The sequence below is a fragment of the Mycothermus thermophilus genome (genome assembly GCF_041956435.1).
Source record: "Mycothermus thermophilus strain CBS 625.91 unplaced genomic scaffold VTJ04scaffold_1, whole genome shotgun sequence".
Lineage (NCBI taxonomy): Eukaryota > Fungi > Ascomycota > Sordariomycetes > Sordariales > Chaetomiaceae > Mycothermus > Mycothermus thermophilus.
The window spans coordinates 1689918-1703060 of NW_027191427.1; the positions used below are offsets into that span (position 1 = coordinate 1689918).

Consider the following 13143-nt stretch of genomic DNA (forward strand, 5'->3'; position numbering starts at 1 on the left):
TGCCGGTAGATGTGGATAGTAAGCATCCAAGAAACAGACTGAAGGGTGGCAATCGATATTGGCAGTCCGATCAGACAAAACTTGAATAATGAAAAAAGAAGATGCGAGACAGGTTGGTTGATGTGGCCTGAATAACAAAGCTGGTTAGCCTAGCTATTACCTCCCCTTTGCTGAGAAGCAGGTAACCGGCCACGAACCTTTGGATGGTTCCCTTGCTTTCAACCCTCACGGGGCTGGCGAACTTGAACTGACAACTGAATGCCACAAGGTCCTGGGGAAGTTCGAGACCTCTGAAAAGGAGGCTGTAGCTCATCTCTCGATCAGAAGTACAAGCGAAGACTTAAACCACTCGAGTTGACATGTGAGCTCCGAGCTGGAAGAGTGAGTATGGATATCACTGAGCCCCCGAGTTACATCGCGAAGCAAAAACCTGAAGAATGGGCTAGTCTGTCTTTCTCGATCGAGCAACCGAGTCAGTCCAGGGCCAGTAAGGGATGGGAGTTGAGCTATCTCGTCTCAACGCACTATGATGATGTAGAGGGAAGATGACCTTGTCTGTCAGGATCCAGCTCTGTTTGATCTCCAAATCTCTAACTCGAAAGGCTGCTATTCTGAAGGGTATGACATCCGTCGCATGTGCCCTCCATGTTCTCCTACTCATCATCTCCCCGTTGCACATGCCTCCCTGAGGTAGGTAGGTTAGTTGTGCCGCACACCTTCCGGTAGTAAATTCCCAGCCCCTTCTCTGGCTGAGCCATTTGACAGAGTAAGCAAAGGAACCCAACAGTGCCCTGGTGAAAGTCGGAACAGGGCAGGACGAAGCGACTGCCATGATGCGTCTCTTATATGCTTTTAAAACAAACATAAATGGAGGGCACTGATGGCCAAGGAAGAGCATTCCTGATTGAAGTGATCAGAGTTGACTGCCAGAACCGTAGTTAGTTGGGGACACAAGGCGAGATGTATTGGTAGCTTCCCGTATACTCCTTAGAAATCTTGGCTCTGGCTGCCCTGTCCGTCTTGTTGCCCCGTCCGTCTTGTTGCCCCGTCCGTCTTGCAAGCAATTATAGCCTAAGGCTCTATCTAGTGAGACAGTGAATCCCTCGGCCTGGGATATACACGAAGTCATCCAGCAGAGTGAGTCTGGTAACCCGATGAGGGGGATAGAGAGGAGAACTCCTATCCAGCTACCGGTATCCTCATCAGTCTCTGGAAAGTATTCCTGGTCGAGGGGTATCTAGAACGATGCGAGAGGGAAAGGCTCAGGCTGCAAAGAAACTCGGACGCAAACGACTGTGTAGTGACCAGCAACTCATTCAGCAGACTTCAAAAAGTGCAAAACACCTATGTTCTCTGGAAATGGCCACGCCATGGAACCCAATAAAACGAGACATCTGTGTGTGGTATCATGGCGGTTATAGACATTTCAACAATCCATCTCTGCTTCCCGTATACTCCGTTCCCTTCCACCGGGCCATTACCCCCAGAGTTAGCAACCCAGTTGCTCGTGTTCTTTCCCCTTGTCAATTGATTCTTTTCCTTCATCCACCATTGCTTTGCACCAGGAGCGGGGACGGAAACCCGCCCGATCTCCAGGACAACACCGCTCCAATGTGTGGCTTGTTTGCTTGCTCTTGAGATCGTCCTGTAGGAGCACCAAGCCAACCCATCCGGTCCCACGGCCCGGCAGCTTCCTTCTTGGGTCTGGATGCCCTGTCCTCCATGAGGCTCTTGAAGCTCCAGCCACTTGATCTGAACCATGTCAGGCCGGGGAGGGAAAGGGCTCATATTCAGCCACCACCATAGACTTTTACCGCTTGATGATAGTCACTGTCGAACCCGCATGTCAGCTTTCCGTAACGCGACAAACACGAGGCAAAGGAATACAAACCGATATCTTCGTCCGCCAGCTCGTGTGACAGCCCTACACGCTGCGGCTGGTGTTTCACTGACTTGCCATAGACGATGGCGCACTTGAACTGCTCAACGATGCTCCTGTGGATGGCGTTGCACTACCATGATTGTCAGCAAAGCTGGGCAGTCCTCAATCAAGGACCTGCATGGGAGAAACATACAAAGTCCTCCACGGTGCACTTGTTGGCGCGAAGCACCACAGGGGCGTCGTAATCGGGCATCTTGCCCTTGGGCTTGGTGTAGACACGCACGAGGTTGAGCTTCTCCCAACTACGATACCAACTTTGTCAGTTTCCGCCATGCCGGATCTTCAGAAAGGGGGGTATAACTCACATCATCTCCATCAACTCATCGATATTCCATGCATGCTCCGAGCTGATCGGCACCGAATTCGGAATGCGGTACAGCAGATCCAGTTCCTCGATACTGATGCTGTCAATCTTATTGAGGACGTAAATTGCCGGGATATACGCGCGGCTCTTCGCCTCGAGCACGTCAATCAGATCGTCAATTGTGGCGTCGCAGCGGATGGAAATATCTGCCGAGCTGATTTTGTACTCGCTCATGACCGCCTTGATTTCGTCATGATCGATATGTGTCAGGGGAACCGTGCTCGTGATGTTCAGCCCGCCCTTGTCCTTCTTGCGGAACGTGATATTCGGCGGCTGCTTGTTGAGCCGGATCCCGAATCCTTCCAGTTCGGCCTCGATAATCCGCTTATCCGTCAGCGGCTTGTTCACGTCGAGCACGATCAGAATGAGATGACACGTCTTGGCCACCGCAATGACCTGACGACCGCGACCTCGACCGTCCTTGGCGCCTTCGATAATTCCAGGAAGATCGATAATTTGCAGCGGCGCACCATTGTACGTGACCTGGCCGGGAACGCTAGTGAGTGTGGTGAACTCGTAGGCGGCGGCCTCCGAGTGCTGGCCCGTTAGGAGGGACATGAGAGTACTCTTTCCGACGGAGGGGAAGCCGATGAAACCGATACTGGCGACACCGGTACGAGCCACGTCGAAGCCCGCACCACCACCGCCGCCGCCGCCAGTTGGAGTGAGAAGTTCTCGCTTGAGCTTGGCGAGCTTCGCTTTGAGCTGTCCGAGATGGTATGAGGTGGCTTTGTTCTTTTGAGTTCGGGCCATCTGTTGCGGGAGAAGGAGAAGGCGGTGTTAGCCAGGGAATCGGCGCATGGCGAGTACGCGGGAAAAGACGCGTGGTGTGGATGTTGGACGCACCTCGGCCTCGATCTCCTTGATCTGTAGTTGTGCTTGTTAGCCGTCTGCCTCTGAGACCTATGGGTGACAACATTCATGGAGTCGGCTAAGGACATACCTTATCTATTGTGGTCGCCATGGCTGCGGTGATGACGAGAGGCGAGCTTAACTAAGGGCGTAGGAAAGTCTCCGGATGTTGTAATACGGCAGCGGGAATGGATATGACGAATGGAGGTGATGATATTCGAGTGTGGTGGTTGCCAAGTGGCTTTCGTGGTTGAACTTGGGAGGTTCCGAGCGGACACTGGAAGTCCAGAGTGGGAATTTTGATGGTGGGGCGGAATCGCATCTCGATGGAAGCGGCAAGCTTGTGGCAATGGCTCTGCCCCGCAGCACTGCGTCAGGTCCCTGGCCCACACCACCACCGCCACAAGTGGTTGCCCAGCGGTGGCGGTTGACAGACACAACCAACCCCTGAGCTCAGATCGCCAAACAAAACAACGGCAAACAGAAACATCCTCTTCTGTATACATCATCATAACCCTTCGCTTCACATTCATCGCTCATGCCCACAATGCAATATGTACACATTTCATCCATCAACCGGTCCCATCCGTCCATCTCGTCTCTCCCCACCATCGCCAACAACTCAACCCCAACCCAACCCAACCGGACCCTCCGCCAAGTCCATAATAAGACTACCCCATGAATGTACCACCCAGCCAGAGAGACAAGAGAAAGTACACTTAACTAAGGTCCAGGTACCAAGCCATGTGCGTTGCAAATCCCCATCCAGAGAAGTTGTTTGAGGCGCCCGCCCGTATACCGTAACCCTTCCATTCCCCCCTTGCCGTTAAAAACCAACATATATCATCATGATTTGACACAGCATTATACACAAATTGAAGCAACAACCGACACGTTCCCTTTCCTCCCTTTCTCCTATCCTTTACTTTCTCCGATCATGTGTATTCCCACACGTGGGTGATGTTTTCTCCTATCTCGCTGGGACTAGATTCCATCACACACGCCCAAACAAAACGTGGTGATGGAAATGATGGGACAGATTTAATTAGTTCCGTTGACGCCGCCATGGACGCCATTCACCAGCGGGCGGGCCTCGCCTGGGCCAGTCTCTGCCGGTGGGGAGATCATAGCACCGCCACCAGTGGCTCCGTTCGTCGTGGCCGCCGTGGTCGGGGTTGTCGAAGCCAGAGTCGGTGATCCAACACCATTCGGTTCCGTGTGAGGCGAATGCAGCCCATTAGGCACTCTTAGCGACGTCTCGACTCCTGCCATCTCCACATCTTCGCCTTGGTCCCTTTTGAGGCTCCTGGCAGGCGTGGGCGACCCGTTGTTGTACGGAAGCGAAAAGTAACGCCGCCGCGCGCTACGCGGCCGCTGAAACGGCGAAGGACTGGTGCCCATGAGCAGCGGCTTGTCCTCCGAGACCAGTTCGCCGTTGATGTAATGCTTGTTCCTCGGCGCGAATCCGGCCGCGTTGTTGGCATCCGGGTCGCGCTTCCACTTTTGGGGCGGCACCCAGCTTGTGCATTGGTGCTCGTTTTCCGGTAGTTCGCAGTACACCACCGTGAGCTTGACGTTGCGGAGATGCTGGATCGTGGGAACGATGTAAAAAAAGTCTGAGGCCTGCCGAGGGAGTTAGATGACGCGTCGTGCGTGTGATCGGGGGAGGCTGGCATAGTCACATACCTTAACAAAGAACATATCCATCGCAGCAAACTTCTCCCACGCCTCGCCGCGAAGTTTCTCAAGCTCAGCATAGCTCATGTGCTGAGGATCTTGACCCTGGTAATAGTCTTGAAGTTGTTCGCCAAGGTCGAAGAGCGTGGGTGTTGTCAACGCATAGCGATCCGACTCCAACCGCCAGATGATGCGCTTCGCAAGCTGGGTAGCAGGGATCCGCCTCCATGCTGTGTCTGTAGGACGTCAGCTGTCATTCTCTCCAACGATCCGATTGCATCGTTTTCCAACTTACACTGCGGGAGCTCCGGGTCCTTCTCCCCAAGAAGCAGCGCGACCTGGGTATTGAGCAGCCACTGTTCCCGGCCTTCTCGTGTGCCGTTCGCTTCGGGGTTGAGACAATCGTACCGGACGCCTTGCATGATGCTGAATCGCTTGGCAATCTCGGGGGACTTGGGATTCGCGACGCCATCCAACCAACGCAGGAGAGGCGGGAGCTTGGCGAGCCGCTGGCGCTCCAGTTCGAGCCGGATCCGTCGCTGCTGATCGGCTTCCTTGGCCGCCCGCTCCGCCCGCCGGCGCTCCAAACGTTCTTGTTCCTTGCGCTCCTCCTCCTTCCGACGCGCTTCCTCAGCGGCCTCGCGCTCCTGCTGCTCGCGGCGGAGGCGCTCCTCTTCCTCACGCTTCTTGCGCTCTTCCTCTTCACGCTTCTTCCTCTCTTCCTCCTCCCTCCGTTTCCGCTCCTCCTCTTCACGCTTCTTCCTCTCCTCCTCCAGCTTCCGCTGCCGCTCCTCCTCCTCACGCTGCCTGCGTTCCTCCTCTTCCCTCTTCTTTCGCTCCTCTTCCTCTTTCCGCTTCCGTTCCCGCTCCTCTTCCTCTCTCCACCGCTGCTGTTCTTCCTCCTCGCGCTTCTTCGCCTCGGCCTCGGCACGTTTCTTGGCCTCTGCTTCGCGACGCTGCCGCTCAGCCTCTTCCTCCTCCTCCTTGCGCTTGGCCTCCTCTTCCGCACGCTTTGCCTCGCGGGCGGCCCGTGCGTCATGCTCGGCTTGCTTTTTCTTGTCATCATCTTTCTCCTTGTCCTTTTCCTTGGGAGGGGGGACGCGGGACCGTGAGGAGTCGCTGTTCAGCGGCGGGGCGTCTGTCATTTCCACGTCTGCGTCTTCGGACTTAACGTGGATGCTACCCTCAGACGAGGTGGATTTCCCAGACTCCCGACGGGCCTGGGCCACTGACTCCGGCTTTTTCGGCTTTGGTGTCGGCTTCCGATCCTCGTCGTCCTTTGGTTTTGGCGGTGGAGCCTTAGACGCTGCCGATGATCCGGACGCCGAGTCGCGGGGAACGGGGGATTTGGCGGGTTTTTCGTCCGTGGAGTGACTCGACTTTGGACGCTTTTCTTTGTCCCTGACCTCGGGTACCTCCAGGCGACGTTTCTTGATGGTGGTTCCATCGCCAGCATCCTTGTCCGACGGGAGATGAGGCGGTGTGGCGCTTGACCTGTATCGTTTTGCGCTGTCTCCTGACACGGATAACCTATCACGAGACTCGTCACGCTTAAGCGCCTTTGTCCGGTCGTGATACTTTTCAGTTTTGTGCGACGGCTTGTCGGACTCTTCGCGGGGACTGGACGGTTCCTTCAGGGACGAGGCATTCGACGTCAAGCTAGGGCGCCGCTGCCTTTCGCGCTCGCGCTCCGTCTTCAGCTCCCGGCCCGAGACAAGTTTCCTCCGCGGCTTGGGCGGCGCAGGAGATTCGCCCTCCGACGAGGCAGCAGCGAGATCCGATTCGGCGCGCTTGATCTTGGTAGCGGATTTCCCAGCCGGCGATGGGTCACGATCCGAAATGGAGATGGTCGGGATGCGGTCGTCCTTCTTTGGCCGTCCGGGCCCGCGCTTCGATTCCGTCTGTTCGTCCTGCTTGGACGGAACGGCAGTGGGCCGCCGCTTTTCCTTGGGACTTGTGGCGAGCTTTGACGAGCTGGCCTTGGGCTCTCGGGTCGGGCTCGCGGCAGCTTTCCGTTTCTTGACCGCGTCGCTCTTGTCCTTGCTCTCGTCTTTCCGCTCTTCTCTGCGCTCCTCTTTGCGCTTCGCTTCGCGCTCTTGGCGCTCCTTATTCTCGCGTCGTTCTGGCGAGCGAGCTCTCGACGTCTCCTTGTGATTCTTCTTGTACGCGTCGTAAGCTTCCTTCAACATGTGCTCTTCCTCCATCCAGTTCGGCCCCCTCCGTCTCCTCGCAATCTCGTAGTATGTTTCACCCTTGATGCGACGAGTCGGATCAAACTCGGACTGGTCCAAAAGGAGCTTCACAACCTTAATGTTCTCCTGTCCAATGGCTGCGAGCATAGGGGTCGAGTATTCACTGTTGACGGTGGTGATCGGCGGCGGGTCGGGGTTAGCTCTACCGAGGGCCAGGAGGAGTTGCATGACAATATCGTGTCCTCCTCGCGCGGCTGCGACCATCGACTCGGGGTCATCAAAGTTTTCCCGAACCTGCAGAATTCGAGTCACGGTTTCTTCGTCGCCCTTCGCCGCAGCCATGCGGAGCGTCTTGTCGTCCATGGGCATGTAGAGCAGATGGTTGCTAGTCTTGGTGGCACGGATGGTGCCAGCCCTCCGACCACCAGTGGAAGTAGCTGAAGCGGACACGCCGGGCGACCGTCGGGGACTATCCGGGCCATGCGAGGAGCGGGCATCCACGTGCTCGGTATGGTGTTCTTCAGATGTGCGGCGTCGGTCTCCCATCTTCTCCCGGGCTTCTCTCAGCGCTTGTCGAATTTCCTCAGCATTGTCGAGATCGTCGTTGACCCTGTCGATTGGTTCCTCTCCTCTCGCGTTGGCCTTTCGCGGATTGACGCCAGCCTCGAGCAAAATCTTGACGACATCCAAATGGCCGTTCTCCACGGCATCAATCAGCGGAGTATCCTTGTCGTTGTTGACGCAGTCGAGATTGCAGCCAGCATCCACGAGCAGCCGCACGATGTCGTCGTAGCCGTTAAGTGCGGCGATCTGGAGGGGCGTGTTTCCGGCGTAGTCGGCCACATTGATGTCTTCGGGACGCTCCTGCAGCCTCTGCTTCGCAATCTCGTACTCACCTTTGGCGCATGCCCTGGCCAGGAACGTCTGGCCGTGCGCGTCCAGGTGTTTTTTGTGGGGTGCCATCTTTGCGGGCGACACGGTGGATTCCGCGGTTGCGGGAGTCGCAAGCCCACGAAGTTTGGAGCTGCGCGGGTGGGGGCTTCCGCTCGCAGACGACTCGTCACTAAGGTAATCAGTCGCCTGGAGCGGAGCGGGGACTCGTTTCTTTTTTTGGCCGAGGCTGGCGGCGGAGGAATGGGAAGGAAGCTGGGTCGAAGTGGTGCGGCGGTGAGGTTTCGGGTTTGGTGAGACTGAGCGGTTTCGAGCTGGCGGATGGGCTTCGTGATGGGGTCTGAGCGGTGGATGGTGTTTTCGAGACGCGTCGAGGCCAGAGCCCGACGTGCGCTGCCTGCGGATTTTCCGAGGTTCGGCCTCGTCGTCCGAGTCGGGCCGCAACGCTTTCCGTTTGAGAGGGACGGATTTCTCTGGGAGCTTGGACTTTTCCTTTTCCTTTTCTTTGTCCTTGTCCTTCTCCTTCACCGAGGACTTGGTGGTTGATTCAGCGGGTGCCTCAGAGTCGGAGTGTTGGTGGGCATTTGACGCGCGACGGCGACGCTGGGGTTGTGGTGGAGATGCAGGCGCGGAGCTGAGGCCGCTGGATCCGTCTTTGGGCTTCTTTTTCTCGACGAGTTTTTTCTTCTTGCCGAGAAGTGAAGATGAGGTTTCATTGGATCCGCTGGGGGCGCTGGCTGCGCCGGACCTGTCAGAAGACTTCTCAGGACGGTCACCCCGATCACCACGGTCAGCACGATCAGCCTTGTCGCCGTCCCCACGATCAGTCTTGAGAGAAGAATGCTTTCGACTTGGCCCTGAGACAACGTCTTCGGCATCACTCAAGTCGTGTTTGACAATCTTGCGCGCCTTGGACGGCGAGTGGCCGTCTTTCCCAGGGAGCACAATCGTTTCGGCATCAGAATTCCCGTCGGCAGTCCCATCGTCATCAGCCAGACGCGAGCCAGACGCACTCGGCCTGCTGCTGTCCTTGACAGACAAGTCAGGCTTCGCGGCGCTGGATAGTTTGGTCACGGCGGAGGGTCGGGAAGAGTCGGCGTCGCTGCCCGGCCGCTTCGGGGAAGCAGCAGGCTTCGTAGAGGCGGGCTCGGCAGCATTCTGCGCATCCATGACATTTAATTCAGTGAACCCCTATTGTCCTGCACCATCCTGGTTGCTGGGGGAATTGCGAAACTCGGACGGCGCGAAAGAGGGGAGGCGCGGCGATTGAATCCCAATCGAAAAACGCGATGCGCACAGCCTGCGACGTCGAGATGTGTGATAATTCGTGTTGTAAGTGAGGTGGGTGGTGGCGTTGTTGATGGTTCGGCGGAGGTTGGAGAAGATGATGGGTTTGGTGATGGTGAGAGAATCAAGTGGTGGTGCCCGGCAAAGAGAATGAACCTACGAACCTGGAACTGCTGCAGCGGACTCCCAGCACAGCCTCCCCGTGTCCGAAGTCAGCCAGTCCCAGTCCCAGTCCAGTCACAGCGCGATTCCGTCCCCTAGCGGCCCTGCAGAAGGACAAGGGGTGGAGAAGCCTGGGCACCAGCGCGGGAACGGAATCGCACAAAGGCCGAAAAATGGGAGCCGAGTCACGAGGGTCAAGGCAGGCGAGGGACCTTGGACGGTGGCCACGAGACAAACAGACAAACAGGTATACGTAAGTATCGAGTAATTATGGGTTTAGTGACTGTGAATTATTGGGGGTCCAGTCAAGGCGTCGATGATTTCTATTTTTTTTCTTGCGTTTTTCCATACCTGGGAGGATGTTTCGGAAATGCAAATCGAAGCGGCGCGTATCTCATCCGACGAGGAAGTGAAGGCAAATGGAGTCGTAAACAACAACTCCAGCGAGCGGCCGCTGCCCGGTGACTGTCCAAGACTGGCCGGGCTTTGCTGATGGACGGGACAGGCGGAATGGTCGACCCTCTTGCCCCAATTCAAAAGTCTGATCGCCACTGCGGCGATTGGCCCGTTTGGCTGCTGGAGCCGACCAGGTCCCCTGTGGGTGCATTGCATCCTGGGTAGTTTTGGACGCAACGGGACGAGGATTAGGGACAAGATGGATGGATGATGGGAAGGGGGTTGCGTCCCTTTCTGCAGGCAGGAGGGCCATCGCTCACACTGTGCCCACGATAATCGGGCAAGGCACGAACAACAGGTGTCCATCGACAAGTGAAGGTGAGCTTGGAAGTGGAGGGTGGGCAGGCTGCTGGACGGACGGTGCCTGTTGCTTCATCGCTCCACGCACCCGGAACGCATCAAGTCGCACCTCGGAGCACGCGGACGTGGGATCTGATGAGGGCATTGTTGTTGAGGGGTTTGGCATGCCGATCTCGTTGCCGGTGTTCACTTGCTGAATGTGGAAATTTCCCGTCACGGCCAGATTGGAGCCCCTTTTGACTCTGACACCAGCGGCGGACTGGAAACTACGCTCGACAATTTCTGATGATGGATCAGGCTCATGCTTTCGCAGACACGCAACACACTTGCGCCGCCTTTCTTGTAACTGGCTGCGGCATTGGACTGGTGGTGCGCGGATGTTGGGACGGAGCCTTGTGTTTGTTGCCTGTTTCTTGCCGCGTCTTGCCTTCCAAGGCTCTTCCTTGTGCCCCACTTGGCTGCAGCTTTGCCCCTCCCCAATTTCCCCTGTGCCGTTTGCCCAGAAGAACCCCCCGTCATCTTTTCGCGCGTCCAGCGGCACTTGTCAAGAGACAGGCGAGGAAACCACAGACAAGATCCCTTCCTCTGCTCTCCTTGTTCTCACACCATGGATTCTCCAACACCTCCTCCTTCCACCGTCAAGCTTCCACCATCGCTGGAGGCAGTCAGGATCACATCTCTTCCCAGAGCGGCGTACTACATTGCCGACTTCATCACCGAGGAAGAAGAAGAGATCATTCTTCATAAGGTAGCTCAACGCGCACGTCTTTGGTCGCCTTGGCCGGAACTTCGTATCTAACCGACTCCCGCGATCAAAAGGTTGAGACAGCGCCCAAGGCGAGATGGAGGCAGCTCACCCATCGTCGACTGCAGACTTGGCCTTCGGATCTGGTGAAGGACACACTGGTGGACGCCCGCCCACTTCCTGACTGGCTGGAGAAACCCGTCGTTGAGCGCCTTCTCTCTCTCCCTGTCACAGACAACGGCGATGAACCACACATCTTTGCGCGCAGTCCTCACGGCCGCCCGAACCATGTCCTCATCAACGAATACCCTCCAAACACGGGCATCATGCCGCACAAGGACGGCGCCGCCTACTGGCCAGTGGTCTGCACCGTGAGCCTCGGGTCGAGCCTGTGTCTCAACCTGTACAAGACTAAGGAGGATGGCGCCCTTGACCCGACGCCCGTGTGGAGGATTCTTCAGGAGCCGCGCAGTCTTCTGATCACCACGGGGGATTTGTATACTGAATACCTTCACGGCATCGAGCCCATCGCCGCCGACGTAGACCTCTCTGAGCAGACCGTCGCCAACTGGAATCTGTTGCGTTCACCTTCGCAGTTTGAGAGTGGGCTCAACCAGCGCCAGACCCGTACCAGCCTCACATATCGAGACGTGCTGAAGGTCTCCAAACTCGGGAGCAAACTTGCACCCATCTTCAAGCGCGTCTAACCTAACCTTCATCCTCAAAACATGAAGGGAATCATATTCCACTTCCCCTCAACTGCTTTCGCGCCAAACTTGGAAGCATACCACTTCCTGGTTCCCGCCGCCGTGACCCCGAGGTTGATCACGATGAAGAACACGGCGCACAGCAGGGTCCGGTTGCACAGCGAACCGCCAGGGGCTGTCGCCACAGCCATGGCCAGGTAGAGCAGACATTCGCAGGTGTAGTGCGGGCAGACGTAGCTGCGAAACATGCCGGCTTCCGGTAGCGAATACTTCTTCAGCCCCGCAAGATGTGCGTGGCACCGGTACTGGTTGATCCAGGCGTACAGAAAAGCCGGGACAGCCACGGCCATTTTGATCAGAGCCTCAGTGTTGAACACATCGTGATGACGCCCATGGTCTAAGAGAGATGCTGTTCCTTTGTCAGTCGACGAACCCTAGACACCATCTGTCAAGAAAACGCCAACACCAAGATACCCTCGTACCTGATCCCTCGATCCAAACCGCAACGCTCATCACCACGTAAAACCCCAGCCCCAGCACCCAGTGCACAACCCACATGCTACTGCCCCGAGACGGTTTGATGACAAACGCATGCTCAAATACACGACGTCCCGCCTGGGCTGTCATCATCAACCACCCCAGTGCCGACTGGCTGAATGTGGCCGATGCGTCCTGAGGTTGCTGGTCCTGCTGCTGAGCCGCAAGAAACCTGAGCATCTCCCCGTCGAGGAGATACTGCAGGAGCCAGAATGCCGAACAGGCCATGGAGAGAACGTAGAAGTAGGCAAACCAGGAGTGGGGAACCTGAGTTGCGGTGGTGAGTGCGTCGAGGAGGGATAGGAGTTTGCTCCCGATGGTGTTGCTGTCGTTGCTGTTGCCGGTACTGCGGCTGGTTGGAGACTGTTCGTCGGGATGCTTAGGCTTGCTGTTGCTGTCTGCTTTCCGGGCTCCATAATCAGCCAGGAGTGCTCGCGCATCGCCCTGCACGGCAGCGACAGCTAGGACAGAGGCACCGGCGAAGAGGAAGAAGGCCTGGCACCATGCCCCGGGAGAGAGGCTGGATAGATGGTTGAATATATCCTCGAAGAAACTATGAGGTTCCATGTTTTCCGATTTGCATGTACTCAAGACACGCCTATTGATCAAATGACGACAATGATTGGGAAGCTGGCTGAGACATGTATTGAATGAATGTATTGGAGTCTTGCGGTTGTGGTTGTAGAAAGAGCCGAGATATTGGTGCCATTGGAATTGCATGTGAGTTGGAAGTTTTCAGGCCTCAGTTCGACCCCATGTTCGGCTCCAACTTGTTCCGCACCGCTCGGCCACATCTCCATTGAACCCATATCTTCGATAACCTGGCATCATAGCCAGTCATTGATCAAGCAAAACACCATATGGTGGCTGCAGCTTAAAGCACCTCTTGTACAGACCTTGCGTTGCCTGGAAATAAAACATCGCTGAGTTTTGCGTTGTCGATTCGCCCCAATACACCCCTGGTTGCGCGGACAACGGGTCCCCTAGCAACCCAAACAAACATCACTACACGCATGGACAGACGACGAACA

At 56.4% G+C, this 13143-nt stretch overlaps 7 protein-coding genes across 7 annotated transcripts; 2 read left to right on the forward strand and 5 right to left on the reverse strand.

Annotated features, from left to right (window-relative positions):
* Window positions 1-1344: 1344 nt before the first annotated feature.
* Window positions 1345-1788, reverse strand: VTJ04DRAFT_625 (uncharacterized protein; the record flags this gene model as incomplete). The annotated part of the gene is made up of 1 exon (XM_069364450.1): window positions 1345-1788. The coding sequence occupies one exon, from the start codon at window positions 1786-1788 to the stop codon at window positions 1345-1347; it is 444 nt and encodes a 147-aa protein (XP_069223234.1).
* A 22-nt stretch (window positions 1789-1810) lies between these two features.
* On the reverse strand, window positions 1811-3270 carry VTJ04DRAFT_626 (uncharacterized protein; the record flags this gene model as incomplete). Its single annotated transcript, XM_069364461.1, has 6 exons — window positions 1811-1830; window positions 1892-2012; window positions 2076-2184; window positions 2248-3059; window positions 3153-3173; window positions 3250-3270. 6 exons carry the CDS (start codon window positions 3268-3270, stop codon window positions 1811-1813), a joined length of 1104 nt encoding a protein of 367 aa, XP_069223235.1.
* A 442-nt stretch (window positions 3271-3712) lies between these two features.
* Window positions 3713-4119, forward strand: VTJ04DRAFT_627 (uncharacterized protein; the record flags this gene model as incomplete). The annotated part of the gene is made up of 2 exons (XM_069364472.1): window positions 3713-3842; window positions 3893-4119. 2 exons carry the CDS (start codon window positions 3713-3715, stop codon window positions 4117-4119), a joined length of 357 nt encoding a protein of 118 aa, XP_069223236.1.
* Window positions 4120-4199: 80 nt separating this feature from the next.
* On the reverse strand, window positions 4200-9088 carry VTJ04DRAFT_628 (uncharacterized protein; the record flags this gene model as incomplete). Its single annotated transcript, XM_069364483.1, has 3 exons — window positions 4200-4781; window positions 4845-5071; window positions 5131-9088. 3 exons carry the CDS (start codon window positions 9086-9088, stop codon window positions 4200-4202), a joined length of 4767 nt encoding a protein of 1588 aa, XP_069223237.1.
* A 21-nt stretch (window positions 9089-9109) lies between these two features.
* Window positions 9110-10268, reverse strand: VTJ04DRAFT_629 (uncharacterized protein; the record flags this gene model as incomplete). The annotated part of the gene is made up of 2 exons (XM_069364494.1): window positions 9110-9361; window positions 10212-10268. 2 exons carry the CDS (start codon window positions 10266-10268, stop codon window positions 9110-9112), a joined length of 309 nt encoding a protein of 102 aa, XP_069223238.1.
* A 462-nt stretch (window positions 10269-10730) lies between these two features.
* On the forward strand, window positions 10731-11575 carry VTJ04DRAFT_630 (uncharacterized protein; the record flags this gene model as incomplete). The annotated part of the gene is made up of 2 exons (XM_069364506.1): window positions 10731-10871; window positions 10943-11575. The coding sequence occupies 2 exons, from the start codon at window positions 10731-10733 to the stop codon at window positions 11573-11575; spliced, it is 774 nt and encodes a 257-aa protein (XP_069223239.1).
* Window positions 11576-11589: 14 nt separating this feature from the next.
* On the reverse strand, window positions 11590-12679 carry VTJ04DRAFT_631 (uncharacterized protein; the record flags this gene model as incomplete). The annotated part of the gene is made up of 2 exons (XM_069364516.1): window positions 11590-11984; window positions 12058-12679. The coding sequence occupies 2 exons, from the start codon at window positions 12677-12679 to the stop codon at window positions 11590-11592; spliced, it is 1017 nt and encodes a 338-aa protein (XP_069223240.1).
* Window positions 12680-13143: the final 464 nt, after the last annotated feature.